Source organism: Enoplosus armatus, chromosome 23 (genome assembly GCF_043641665.1).
Source record: "Enoplosus armatus isolate fEnoArm2 chromosome 23, fEnoArm2.hap1, whole genome shotgun sequence".
Taxonomy (NCBI): Eukaryota; Metazoa; Chordata; class Actinopteri; order Centrarchiformes; family Enoplosidae; genus Enoplosus; species Enoplosus armatus.
Genome location: NC_092202.1, coordinates 12,501,403 through 12,516,330, shown reverse-complemented (window position 1 = coordinate 12,516,330; position 14,928 = coordinate 12,501,403). Strand labels below are relative to the sequence as shown.

General features: G+C 44.9%; 1 protein-coding gene across 1 annotated transcript in view; it reads left to right on the top strand.

The window, feature by feature from the left end:
- efnb3b (ephrin-B3b) overlaps positions 1-14,928 on the top strand; it is a 71,877-nt gene that overhangs the window by 23,035 nt on the left and 33,914 nt on the right. Inside the window, exon 2 of the mRNA XM_070929904.1 lies at positions 13,508-13,797. Within this exon, the coding sequence (XP_070786005.1) occupies positions 13,508-13,797 (290 nt within the window). The remainder of the gene's footprint in view (positions 1-13,507; positions 13,798-14,928) is intronic.

The window sequence follows — 14,928 nt, the reverse complement described above, 5'->3', positions numbered from 1 at the left end:
TGTCTGCTCCCTGCCGAACTGTGGGAGCAGCATGGGACCTGGAGTGTGTGTGTGTGTGTGTGTGTGTGTGTGTGTGTGTGTGTGTGTGTGTGCGCATGCAAGTGAGTAAGTGAATCCGTGTGCATGTGGGAGGATGGGTGAGAGTTTATATATGTGTGTTTGTGTGTGTGTGTCTGTCTGTGGGACCCAGTGAGTAATAGAGCCAAAGTCCTTATCTGTCACCAGAGAGCTGCCTGGCTCTCTCTCGGCTGTCAATCATCCAGCCCTAGAGACAAACACTCTGCTTCAAACACTATGAGAGGCAGAGAGAGAGAGAGTGAGAGAGAGAGACAGAGAGAGAGAGAGAGAGAGAGGATGAAGGATGGATGAGGAAAAAAAGAGAGCAGGAGGAGGAGGTGGGGAGAGAAGGAGCAGGGAAGAGAAGGAGGGATAAGAAAAAAGATGGGAAGAAAGAGAAGGGGAGGCAGGTGTGGAGGGACGGGAGGAAAGTGAAGGACAAAAGGATAGAAGTTGTGATAAAAGTGAGGGAGAAGGAGGGAGGGGAGGGGAGGGGAGGTGTTATTTCAACACCTCTGTTGTGTGTTCTTCAGGCCCCGCAGGTAAACGGGGGAATGGAACTTTAAAACACTTCACCTGCATGAATTAGACAGGCCCCTTGAAAATACCCGGGCGACTTTTGAAAAAGCCACTCTTTAGAAAATAAAGTGGGAGAGAGGTGGCGAGGTACGTGCACGGACGTGCTCCAGCACACGCCCACACACAGCCATGCACTCTTGCGCTCACACACACACACACACACACACACATATATTCAGACACACACACACACACACACACACACACACACACACACACACACACACACATTCTGGCAAAGCTATCAGCACTGCAATATTGGCATGACACACTTCAATATCCTGACGGGAGTGAATAGGATGTTTGATGACCTGCAGGCTTTCTCTTTCAGCATGTTTATGTGCAGGCATGTGTGTGTGTGTGTGTGTGAGTGTGCATGTGATTGCACTTATGTGTGTCTGTTTGCAATTGAGGCAGCCGTCAGCTAGCCCTAGACCCCGTCTGTCCTACTTTCATGGATGCATCCCTCCCTCGCTGACTGCTCGGACTCTCTGCTCTTGCAGCAGGCTAACTGTTGATTTTACCGCGGGGCTCCACAACCCCTGGGTCGAGCCGGGACTGCCGCTCCAGCGCTTTCCCTTAAGCCCTTAAAGCTTCCTTCAGCCGAGAACGGGAGGAGGTGTTCGAATGGGTGGGTGGGAGTCGGTGCTGGAGAGCCGAGGAGGGGGAGGGGGGGAGCAGCAAAGGGTTTGAGCCCCAAATCGCTTCAAGATGCGTTCCACTGGAGTCGGAGTAGCTGAGAATCTGGGAGTCGGGTAGCGCCGCTCGGAGCCTGTGGGGAAACCGAATGGAAGCCAGGTTCCCATTTCGAATGGTGGATTAAGCACTGCTGCAGATACACAAGGCCCCTGTTGGGATACACACAGCAAACACACACATATAACACACACATATCCTTATGAACTCTTCTTTTGGAGTATAATATTTCCCTTACAGCCCAACCTAAACATATGGCTACTTTTATTTTTATTGGTAAACTTACGATTTAACGATGAAAAATGAGGATGGAACAAAATGACCCCAACTTATAAAAATGTTATCACTATCACACATCAGGAATGGTTCAACATTTTGGGAAATACAGTTTATTGCTGAGACTTAGATGAGAAGATTGATACCACCGTCATTCCTGTGTAGTAGATATGAAGCTTGTGCCCGGACACGGTTAGCATAGCTTAGCATAAAGGCTGGAAACAGATCTGGCCTGGCTCTTTCCAAAGTTAAAAAATCTGCCAACCAGCACCCCTAAAGTGCACAAATGTGAACACATATCTTATTTGTTTAATCCGCATAAAAAGTGTTTGAGGTGGTTGTATTTTGCTCCCAAATTTTACCTCAACCCTTAAAAAAACAAAAGTCACTTTTGGACACAAGCAATATTCTCTGTGCCTCCATTGTTGTCCAAAAAACATTTAAAAAAACACATCAGTGAGCCACACTGTTGAGCTGAGTGACATGCCCCTTCATTACGATGCTCATGGACACTGTCGTTTATTTTGAGTCAATCCCACATATGCCATTTTGCTATCAGGAATATTCACTCGAGCACCAAATTTGTTTGTTTTGGTCTTTTATGGGATTTGTTGACATTAAGAAAAAGATAGAATAACACCAGCCTTATCTTCTAAGGTTAAGGTTCACACACCAATAGACATGGACACACTGCTTGCATGTTCCTTCGCTCACACACTCGGCACCTTGTTTAAAAAAAAAAAGAAAGAAATGATATGTCCCAGGAGCCCAACATTCTTGGTGTCCCCTAGGGGCCCCCTATGGATTACACGGCTCTCCTGACACCGTGGCCTGACTGAGCTTAAGTTGAGTCGCCTTTAGCTAAAGTTTCAGACTCCCTGCACCCTGTGGCCTCTCCGGAGCAAAGTTGAGCCTACACACACGCGCACACACACACACACACACACACACACACACACAACTGGCCCTCCCAGGTCACAGACTGGGGAGAGAGGGGACCCTCCGGAGAACGCCTCCATGCATGAACGCATGTGGATGCACTCAAACACACACACACACACACACACACACACACACACACACACACGGGGAGCTTTGGAAATGTAGGTGACCCACACTGTGGCAGGTCAGCGTCTCACCTCACTCCTTCACTCCCAGAGGGACGACTCTTGGATGGTTCTCTTTCTGAGTCTGTGTGTGTGTGTGTGTGTGCGTGTGTGTGTGTGCGTGTGTGTGTGTGAAGCATAGAAAATGAGAATGAGAGCCACTGCATGCATTGTAACCTCCATTCCTCCAGAGCCCTGGGTGACCTAATTAAATTAGCGAGGTGGTTGAAGTGAATGAGTTGAAGCTCAAAGACTTTTCACACACCGGGCATAAACATCAGCTGCCAATGTCCTTGTGTGTCGTGTGTGTGTGTGTGTGTGTGTGTGTGTGTGTGTGTGTGTGTGTGTGTGTGTGTGTTGGGGTGTGTGTGTCATCGTAAGCTATATACTTGAACACACTAAAGGCCTCACTGGGAGTTTTAGGGGGCCTGTAGCATATGTTTGTGTGTGTGTGTGTCTCAAGGGTCTCCTTCAGCCTCGATTGAGGGGTTCACATGCATGTAGGTGTATCAATTTGTGAATTGGGGGGCCCTCTCAATCTCTTCCTCTCTCTCATACACACACACAGAGCTGTCAGGACCCACAGTGCTCTATCACCACACACCTCCACTAGACCACCTTAATGGGACCAATCCAGACTGCTGCAAATCATCCAGAGTGCATGCTGAAAAGAGGGGGGTGGGGGGAGACACAGGAGCAGGAAGAAATGGTTGTTAGAGATGGTTTGGGAGCGAGGACAGAAAAAGGAAGAGCTGGGGAATACTGTATCTATGAAGAAGAAGGCGTCAAAAGTGAGATGTTTAGGTTTGTATGATCCCCCGGAGGAAAGGCTCGGTTTCACTGTGGAACATTTCCTTCAGTTTGGACACAAAATGTCTCCGCTGTGGCTTTGTGGCTGCTGGTTAGTTGCATGTCATCACGTATATTTTCAACGTTAACATGCCGACATGAACTGGCACTGTTGAAAACGACAAAATATTCCAAAATATTCAAGGAGAAAAACAATATGTCACCATTCAGCCTTCAACAATTCCAGACAGGAGGAACGCAACAGACAACTATTTTAATAATTGATTAATTAAAGGAAAAGTGACTCGTATTTGCTTGTTCCAGCTTCTAAATTCAATAGTGAGAATACTGAATATGAAATAATATCTTGGGTTTTGGACAATATAAGCCACCTGATGAGGCGCTGGGGGATTTGCATGGACATTTGTCACTATTTTCTGACATTTTATTGATTAAAAGATTTAAACAATAATTAGAATAATCTTTATTGATAGTTGTAGGCATTGGGGGGGAAAAACCTTTTGACTATTGATTTAGTGATTAATAGGCTATGTAATTGCACTCCTATGAAAACCCTGTATCTCCAGGGTGATCTTTGAATCGAAAGATGAAGCCTTCCTTTTTATGGGTACGTTTTAAGCTCAATAAATCATTTCATGAAAAATATATTCCACAAAGCTGAAAACAGACCTTTTTTTTATATACTCATGAAAAATTGATGTTTTGGAAGATACATGGTTAATCAGGTCCCATTGAGATCTCACAGAGACATGTATTTTTGAAATAAAAAATACTACAAAATACTGAAGAACAGTAATATGCAGTAGAATATAGTAAAAGTAGCAAGGAGTAATACAAAACATAATACAAAGCAGAACATTGATAATAATACAAACTGAATATTAAAACTAAGTCAAAATAGACATCACTCAGTTAAAGCAAGTACATTTAAAGCAGTGAGATTTAAAAGCATGTTGCTAAAATGCCCTGAGGGTACCATTCTGTGCATTTGAGTGAGTGAGTTGTAATTGGCCAATAGCTATATCTAGTTGTTTCTGCATTATTCCATTTCTGCACCTGTTTTTGAACAAACTAAAATCAAAGAAAAGCTGCAATCAAGTGAGATGACATATGGCAGGCTGGAGGAAAAAAAGATGAGAATGAAGAAAGGTATAGAGAAGGTGGAGAAATGAGAAATAGAGCAGTGGGGGGGTGGGGGGTGGGGGCTCGGTGAGACACAAGAGATTGAATACAGAGCGGTGTCTAGAACTCGCTTCTCGTGAATGTTTGGAGGAGTCAAAAGAAGCCACGAACAAAAAGTTCTAAGCTGGAGATGCAGGAGCAGAAACATGAAGAAAAAAAAAAGAAAAAGAAAAAGGAACAAGGATGCAAATGAGAAAGAGATGAGGAAAAAGAGAGAGGGAGATGTTTGCTTGAGAAAAGTTTCTGTTGACCTGAATATAGCTGCGTTGCTCAGCTCTGTTCAAAGAAGGAGAAGGAGTCTTTCTCCACAGTTGGTTAGTCAGTTCTAGTTTCTCTTCATGGTGCAGCTACAAGTTTCAACTTAATGTGATACGCTCATCTGCTGCATTGTGTCATATGGATGCATTGAACACAGCAGGAGCAAAGCAACGAGGGAGATGAAGGATGCGTGTTTGTGTGTGTGTGTGTGTGTGTGTGTGTGTGTGTGTGTGTGTGCGTGTGTGTACGTGCTCTTTGCAAATGCCAAGGCATCCAGCGTGCCTCCATCCCGCGTCTCTGTGGTAACGCTGGGTGTGATATGTACTGGATGTGACATGGACGCTGCAGCATTCTGGACCCCCTCTGGACAGGAGGATGAGTGTGAGAGTGTGTGTGTGTGTGTGTGTGTGTGTGTGTGTGTGTGAGATGACAAGGACGCAGTTACCTTCAAAGTCCCATGATGCCAACTAACTATTCAAACAAGGCTCTGCATCCCTACCTGCTGACTGCCACCTCCCATCTCTCCCTCTCTCTCTCTCTCTCTTTCTCTCTCCTAAACATCATCAGTGTCTCTCTACCTCTCTCTCTCTCTCCACCACCCCCTTTTTTTTTTCACCTCTCTCTTTCTTCCCCTCCCTTTCTCGCCATATGGAAACTATTACCACCGTTGTCGTTTCTCACCACCAACATTCCTGAGGGCTTTCCAGCGCTCGCTGACTTTACATCAACCTTGTGCTCCTCTCTCCTTGTTCGCGCCGCTCTCCACAGTCGGCTTATCTCTCATTCTGTCTCTCCTCTTTTTTTCCTCTCTAGTAGAAAGTTGATCAAAGATTCACCCTTTTTTTTTTTAAAACTAAACAGATGATAATATACAAAACAAAAGTCTTTGGATGGAAACCCACCTTGTAACTTTCTCTCTCCCTCTTCCTCTCCTTGTCAAACTCACATCCATTTCATCCATAATAGAAATGTTCGGAGGTATCTGGGCCATGGCTTCTAGAGAGACTCAAACTCTCATCAATTTACATTATAGCTCTCCCTCTCTTTCCCCACTCTCTGTCCTAACCCCTCTCTGTCTCGTACAAATGTATCTCTATCTCTCTCCGGCTCCATACACACAGTCAAAGACCACTTTCTGCAGCTCTTCTCCAGGGTATATGGTTCTTTAATGAAGACAGTAATAATGATTATGGATATTTTAAAACCGTCTGTCTGCCCTGTGTGCACTGATGGAAGCACGAGCTGCAGTGTCTGCGTGCAAGAGGTCCTGTCAGATGATGCTGGATTTCAAATAACTAAATTATGACCATTGATTATTAATTCCAACAGTTTAAGATGACAAATATTGTGCCAAAGATAATACAGGAATTAGATCATTTCCTGTAACTTGAGTGTTGCGTAAAGCCACAGTGGGGATCTAAGGTACTTTATGGATGTTTAATGAACAATTTAATAGTCTCAGACTGATATACGACTAAATAATGAAATAAAAACATGAACATAGAGATAACACCGTAATATTTCATGGGATGGCCTCACACACTGATACAGCTACAGATGATAATCACATTTGTTTGATGCAATGCCTCAAGTTCAGCCGGCAAAATGGGCTTCAAACAGGCTTGTACCAGCGCTGGAAAAAAAAAGCCCTTTTTCGATTACAGAGCCGATCAAAGATGAGGTCAAGATAAAAAGAGCACAACATGAGTAAAATTTAAAAGCTCCTGAATCTTTTATTGTAAATCTATCAGACGGAGCAGCACGCGGGAGATGTAGGTGAGACGTGCAGAGCACGACGGGTCACTGTGATGGAGCTGCTGTTCTTACAAATACCGTGTCGAAGACAGATTGTGCATTAGGTGAATTCATGTTTTATGTACTCCTGACCATATGTTTGACATTATATGTAGTTGGGCTGCGCAGCATATAGGGGTACTGATTGCTACAGCAGAACAGTGGAAAATGATAGCCGCTGCAGTCCCCTGTCTGTGTGGGTGCTCTGCATCGTAGCAAGTGATTTAATCCAGCGCTGAGGCTTGAAATAATATTTTTCTTAAAGTAGGTAAAACAGTCTGTCAGTAGAGTGAGATAATTTTATATTTTCCAAACCTCTTGAATCATTTTCTTCATGCTAGAGGAGTCATTTTCTTGTTCTTTTAGCACTCGTTTGAAAGGAAATTCATTAAAGCAAATGAAAGTGCATTGGAATAAAATTAATTACGGCGCAGAAATGGCTGAAAGTTAACTTCAAAAGTGAGGTTTCAAGATTCCATGTGGGCTCAAATGACATGTACAAAATGGACGTTTTCCGCTGTGTGTGTGTGTGTGTGTGTGTGTGTGTGTGTTTGCGCTTTGTGGCATTCTTTGGAAAGCACCTCTCCAGCAAATGAGACCCAACGGATTTACTTTAGACAGCTACTAGATGGCCTGCAGGTGTTGCAGCTCAGTGTGTGTGTGTGTGTGTGTGTGTGTGTGTGTGTGTGTGTGTGTGTGTGTACGCACGCTTGTCCTATAGAGTGTGTATTCTTCCCCGTAGCCGATCGGTTTGCTACTCTTTAGCGTGCGTGCTCCCCCGCCGTGCGTCTGACAGCGTGTGTACATTAAAAGAGGAGGGGGGGGGGCACTCAGAGCCCCTGTATGTGTGTGATTACGCTGTGTATACCATGAGATTAGTGCAGACAGCTTTATGCGTGGGGCCCGCTGTAAATCTCCCCCCCGCCACAGAACCGAATACGCCATCGTTTATTATTCCCTAATAGATCGGTCCTTTGCTGTCTCTCCTTGGCTTCCCGCTCACACCAGGTTGTGGTTAGCTCAAGGACAAAACCCCCCCACATGGGATGGAGGAGGTCAAAGTTGATGTGGAGTTTCGAGTAAATCCACCACGCTGATTTCATTTCAGTTTATTTTGTGCTCTCTGCCAACTTAAGTGTCCTTCCCTCTCCCTTTCCTTTATCCTCCTTCTGTCTGTTTTTTTCTTTTTTTTGCACTGCCGTTTATTTTTCCACATTATGTTCTGTTGCAATCTGTCCAACTTCTTGCTCTCTCTTTGTCCTTATGTGTTTGTTTTGATGCTTTATCACTTTGAATCCCACCTCCTCTCTTTTGTCTCTCGCCTATTCTCTCCATCTCAGTATTTTTTTTTTTTTTTTGTGGATTTTTCTCTCACAGACTCAGCGCTCATACTTGCCCGCCCTCCCTCACCCGCCTCCCCTTCATATTCTCATGTTCGCACAGACATACACTCACACACACTCCCTTGCCCCCCCCCCACACACACACACACCGCCGGTTGCACCTGTGTGCCCAGCTTTGGTCCGGACATGGCTCGGGTTGCCGCTGTGGAATCTGGGAAATGTTCAAGCTGTCCGATACGCTGCCCAAAGCAGGTACAGCGGCAGACAACATGCAGATGGACAAGAGAAAAGACAGAAACATACACACACTCACAGAAGAAGCTCACACAGCATTTGGGATGCCATTGCTGGCTTTTAAATCGCTTGCATAACTACATAATCTCCATTTTTTTTAAGTTTTGGATTTTATTGGAAATTGATAACAATTTTCTCTTAGTGATGTGAAATGTATTAAAGTTGATATGTTGAGAACTGCATTGAAAGAGAAGGATGGGAGAGTAGGTGGGGGACGAGTGGAGGGTGAGAAGCAGGAGGTGTGAGAGGTCGGGGAGGGAGGTCAGGGGGACTGACACTTGAGTCTTCTCAGCTCAGCTCGGGGGTCGCGGCAGGGCGACGCTTGGGTTGAGAAAATGATGTTTCTGCCCTCATAAAAGAGCTGGGGAGAAGAAAAGAGAGGAAAGCCCCCCCCCCCCTTCTCCACTCTCTCCATCTCTTCTTCCTCCTCCTCTTTCTCCTCTCCCCCCCTCAGTGTCACCTCTGGCCCACTCCAACCCCCCACGCCATGTTTCAAAGTGTGGCCACATGAATGGCTCTATTGTTAATGGCTGAGAAAAAGGGAAGGAGAGAGAGGGAGAGAGGGGGAGAGAGTGGCCGGCAAAAGAGATGAGGGAGAGTGAGAGAGGTTAGGAGGAGGGGGGGAAAAAAAGTACTCAGAGACGGAGAGCGCGTCTCTCTCAGAGCAATATGTGGCCAAAAAAGAAAAGAGTAAAGGGAAAACGTAATGTTGCTCAGGGCTGTGTCTGAATGGAATGATTTATTTAGATGTGGTCACAGATGAACTCTATAAAGTTGTTCATAAGTTCACCTCCCTTCACCCCCCCCCCCCCCCCCCCCCCCTCACAGCATCCCTGGCTGGGAGATTCACAAGGCTCACAAACTGTCCAAGACTCTTAGACTGGACATTTAAGGTGGATTTAATACACCCAGTCACAGAAAAAAAAAACACCCGGCATGCGAGTGATTGTATATCACCGTACTCACTGTTTGAATGCAGCCCAGGTTTGTTGACACTGTGGGCGTCACGCAGAGGAGAGGGAAAGTGTGAATTCTGAGATAAATACGCACATATTTTTCTTGCTCCACCACATGATTAGATTGCGACAAGGTCTTCCTACCTCCATCCTATTTACAGTGCACACACACACACTCACTATCATTCACTCACACACACTAGGTTAACCAGGGTTAACTCGGCAAATCTGACACCCTGAACATGGAGCCTATCAGAAAATTGAGTTCTGTCGCAGGAATGTGCTGGAATTCGCTGTCAGTTTCTTCCCTTCTTTCTTTCTCTGTCCTTCTCATTTGTCTTTTTTTTTTGTCTTTTCCTCCTCGTCTTGTGATATTTTTCACAGAGGGTCTTTTCCTTCTGTGGACTGCTTCCCCTTTGTCTCTGTGTTTCCTTTCTGCTTGTTCACCACATTTCTTTGTTGTTGCTCCATCCCTTGCCTGACATGTTCAATATTTTTTCCACTCCCCTCCCTCTCTCTCTCACTTCACTGATTTCTCCCTCTTTCTTTCTGTCTTTCTTTTTTTCCAGCACTGCACCTGCCCGGTGGCATTTTACCTTAACACTCTTACCATCCTCTGTGTGTGTGCGTGTGTGCGTGTGTGCGTGTGTGTGTGTGTGTGTGTGTGTGTGCGTGTGTGTGTGTGCGTGTGTGTGTGTTTGCTCTGCCATTCTGCAGTGCAGCTCGACTGTGACTCAGGGTACCATCAGATACCACTCACAGAATGCGTCATGCAGGAAGCAAAAGGTGCTTGTTTTTAGAAGTGTGTGTGCGTCAGTATGTGTGTGTGTGTGTGTGTGTGTGTGTCAGTGGGTTTCAGTGTTCATGTTTAGGGAAAACTAAACCTGTGTGTTGGATGTGGGTGGATGTGTTTGGGCAAACCTTTTGTGTTTAGCAGGAGGGCATTTGTATGGGTCTGTGTGTGTGTGTGTGTGTGTGTGTGTTGAATAGATTTTTTTGTTTAGGCTTTGCTGCAGAAGCCTCAGGAATCACCACCATGTTTACAGTTCATACTCTATAAATGGTGTGAGTGCATGCACTTGACTGTCTGAGGCCGACAGGAAGGTGAAATATGTGTGTGTGTGTGTGTGTGTGTGTGTGTGTACGTGTCGAGTGAAGCTGAGTGCCTACCTCTCCAGTCTAAGTATTACCTGATAACCCCGAGTGACCTGGGTAATGAGAAGTGGAACAGTGGCTTCCCAGCAGGCCTCTGGGCCCGCCTCAGCTAAAGCTCCTCCACCATTCAGTCTGCTTTCTCAAGTTCCCCTCCGGTGTACGCCGCCAGCCAAACACACCAACAGATACAGCTCACATCTCAATTTACAGCAGGTGTAAGGCTGTTAGCTCGCAGTGCTAAGAAGTAGGTGTTGCCTGCATGGAAGGGGAGGATGTGGTTAGACCCATGCAGGTACAACAAAAGAGACTCACAAAATCCCTCTTTTTATTCCTATTGAAGCTCCAATAATTTGTCCTGTAAGACCATAATATTGTCCTTTATCACATAACATTGCTTTTAGAAAACAAGTACAGTGTTGAAATGGCTGTTTTTAGCCACGCTAACGGTGATAATGTTGGTCTGTGGACTTTATACCTGCAAAACTAACGACATTTCCATCAGCTTCAGCCATACATTGTTATGAGAGTTAATGCTAGCATGCTAACATGCTAAACCAAGATGGTGAACAAACAAACAAACATGGTTAACATTAGTTTACCTGCTAGACATGAGCATTTTAGCATAGCCACTGTTAGCTCAAAGCACCACTGGGCCCAAGTACAGCCTGTGAAAACGGTTACATGCCTTTTGTGGATTTCTAAAGGCTGAGGAAATAACCCTGATGATGTCATAGTGATGTCATCAGGGTTATCTCAGCTTGGGCTTGGACACCTCAATTTTGTAATGGAAAGCCTGTGTTAAAACTGAGGCAGTGGAGTTCTAAAGAAATGAGGGTCTGAAGTCTATAAAGTTGCATTATGGGAAATGCAGGAGTCAGTGTTTTTGAAGCTTGACCTACACTAGGGACTATAAAGAGATCTCAGCCTCTGTGGCATCTCTATCACGGAAGTCCCTCAACTTTATGGAAAAGCAATATTACATTTCTGGAGTACCCTTTTAATTTGCACAAGTAGAACTAATGAGATGCATTCATGAAAATAAAGTTAATGTTTTTCCTGATGAAGTTATTACAATCAACTTGGCCCCTTTTGTTACTGCCTAATATTGTAAATAATTAATTGGCGTGAGTTTTTGTCAGCTTCCAAGGGGAGGCCTGAAAGAAAATGATAGTAATTGTTTATTGGACAAATGAAAGTGTAAGTGTTGCTAATGTGACATTAGTAGGATTTACTCTGTCTTTTTAACAGTACACTTATGCAACATAATTCTCGGTCTGTTCGTGCTTTGTGATCCTGTTTACTTTTTAATGGTCAAACAGTTGTCTGACGGCAGAACAGAGAGAATAATTAAGCAGGTTTGAGTGCTGTGACTCCCAAGTGTTCATGTGGATTTGTTGGAAACAGAAACAGCGTCTGAGTCAGAGGTAACAGAAAATGGGCTTCTTAGCATTACAGGCATTTGCTTCCACCCACTTCCACATCAAAGTGTCACTTAACATTCTGCTGGAATGCTAACAGTAGAGAAAAATCCAAATATTTACCACTATAATGACATTTATTTTAACCTAAGACAAAGTCACGATGGGTGTGCACAGACACTGTTAGCCAAGCATGGAGCGTTAAAGTCATCATGGGCCTCGGGAGCTAAGTTGATAACTCATAGTATTTGGCCTTATCAGCAGGAGATGGCCCTGTGCTGTGAGGGGAATGACAGAGTCTGAGTCATTTGTGGAGTTTGTGCCCCTCTGACTGCTGTGTTTCATGTTCTCTGCTCTGGAAAGACCTCTGAAAGCTGTGCAGCCACAGTGTGCCCTCCATACTGCAGAAACACTTTTTTATGCCGGGTTCTAACTGGATTTTTGATCAATTTGGGTTTTTGCCGAAATGCAGAATTCATCTCAATGTTCATGCGAAGTATTTCCTCAAAACCCGCTCAGTGTTTACCGCAGGAAAGCAATTTAACAACATTCAAGACCATGTTTCATCAAAGCTGTAAAAAGATAATGATGATGATAATCAACCATACTCAGGCATATTTTTATTGAACTGTTGCATTAGAATCACTTCAGGCTGCAGGCGTCCCATGGATGACAGGTGTCAAATCGTCAGTCGGGCAATAAACAAACAGACTGCACATCATTCATATCAGAAGTGGATGACAGGCTGACATCAAAACAGCTAATTAGCAAACTAATTAGCTGCACATACCTGAGATTTGGCAGCTTCGTTCTGCTGATCTGCTAGTTCAGATCTGATAGTTGTCCGCTTGTTTCTTCCTCTGTGGACATGCCTCAGTTCTCACTTCCAAATAGAAGGGCTGAAAAGAAAAAAGAAAATGAGTTCAGTGAGGAAACTTGCATTGCAAAGAAAGTGGAAAAAAAAAAAAAAGTGTTGGTGTTTACATTACTTCACTTTCATTTCCCATGCTACCTTCACACGTCTTTTTGTTTTGAATTCTGTGTAGTCAACTCCAGGCTTTTATTTCTATGGCAATATTACTCCTGCTCCTACACGCCTGAAGTTTGCTTTTGCATACGTCTGACTACTTAAGTAAACGTTGAGTTTCAAAATGTGCAAGATTTTGATCACTCAAAAATGTCTCTGAACTGAAGGTGATTTCTGTGGGGTAGTTCATAGGAACCAAAAAGCATAAATTCATGATTTTCTAAGAAGTGAATCCTTTTTGGCTTTGGATTGGTGGTTGTTCCCTATGTGGATCATCAACAGGTGGTTATGTTTCCCTACTTTTTCTCCACCACCTCATAGTGTGTAGTGTGGTAAAAATGTGTTTGTGCCTCGATAAAGGCACCTGTTCCCCATGACAGAAAGAAAATAAAGACGTAGGAGAAATAAGGGAGGTAAAGGACCCATCTGTTGCTCATTCAGCACCAAGGACAAGTGGCTCTGAACTGGTTTATGTCGCTGTTGGACAAAGCAAAAGACTTTAATTAATGATTCAATGCCTTTCTTTCTCCCCCGACTCCTTTCTTTCCTCGTCCAGGTTCAGGGACGATAAGGGCTACGTTCTGTACCCTCAGATCGGGGACCGGCTGGACCTCATCTGCCCTCCGCTGGACACCGCCAGGTCCACGCCAGAGTACGAGTTCTACAAGCTCTACCTTGTGTCGTTGCGGGAGCAGGCGGACCGCTGCGAGGTGACCGGCCCCCCCAACATCGTGCTGACCTGCGACGAGCCCACGCGCGAACGCCGGTTCACCATCAAGTTCCAGGAGTTCTCGCCCAACCTCTGGGGCCACGAGTTCAAGAGCATGCATGACTACTACATCATCGGTGAGTCGGGGGAAGCCGAACAAACACTGGAGATCAGGGGATGGAGAGTGTGTGTGTGTGTGTGTGTGTGTGTTTATGGGCGTGCATGTTGAGCTTTATTGCAGTGTGTGGGGGGTGATGGGGGGGTTTGTTATGATTGCATGGCTGATTTCTGATTGTGCCTGAGTGTGTTTGTTTATTTCAGTGATGATGGTGATGATTGGGCGGGTGTGTTTAGAGTAATTAGGTTTGAGAATTGTGTTTGATCCGGTCCGCGGGTGGATACAGTACAGGACGTACACTGCAAAAAATGACCAGATGAGCCTGTAGTATTCAGGATATTTCAGGGTATTTTTTTCCCCAAACCTTGGTGTAACTGAAGATTATTTGACTAACTTTCACCTTTGTGGAATTAAACACACTTCAGATGAGATCTCGCTTGAAAGCAAAAATTACTTTCCATTCTTTTCATCTTTTGCAGTATGTCCCTGGATTTATCCTTTGCCACTTGTGTGGGATTTTGTGTTTAGTGAAGTATGGTTACATTTGTGCTTCAGTGTCGTTTCTAAGTGTGTGTGTGTGTGTGTGTGTTTGTCTGTCATTGCTATGTCTTTGTCCTGCTCGGCTGCCGTGCTGGCCTCGGGCCTGTTTATTGTTACTGCCAGCCTTGCAGTGACCGCAAATGGCGAGGCGCAGTTTGTTTTGGTTTATTGGGAAGGTTTGTTTGGAGTTAGGCTGCGCGAAGACCTGATGAGGTCATCAAGGCGAGCCAGGCCAAGCGTTTGTATCGGACGGAACAATCTGCGAGTAAAGGTCGCGTCAACCGAAACCTGTGGGTTGTTTTTAAATACAGACCCGGAGCCAAGAGCATTCAACGCTCACAATTGGAGCAATGCACACACACACACACACACACACACACACACACACACATGCATGTATATATACACACACACACATAAGTTTCCAATACAAACACAAGCACTGTGAAAACACCTCGGGAGTGAGAGAGTGAGCAAGGATAGACAAAGAGAGAGAGAGAGAGAGAGCGAGAGACCCTGTTCGATTCCCACAGCTCTCCTCCCACGCACCTGCAAGCTCTATTCACTCAGGTGTGCAAATGCTCTTTTCACTTCTTTTCATCTGCGGGTA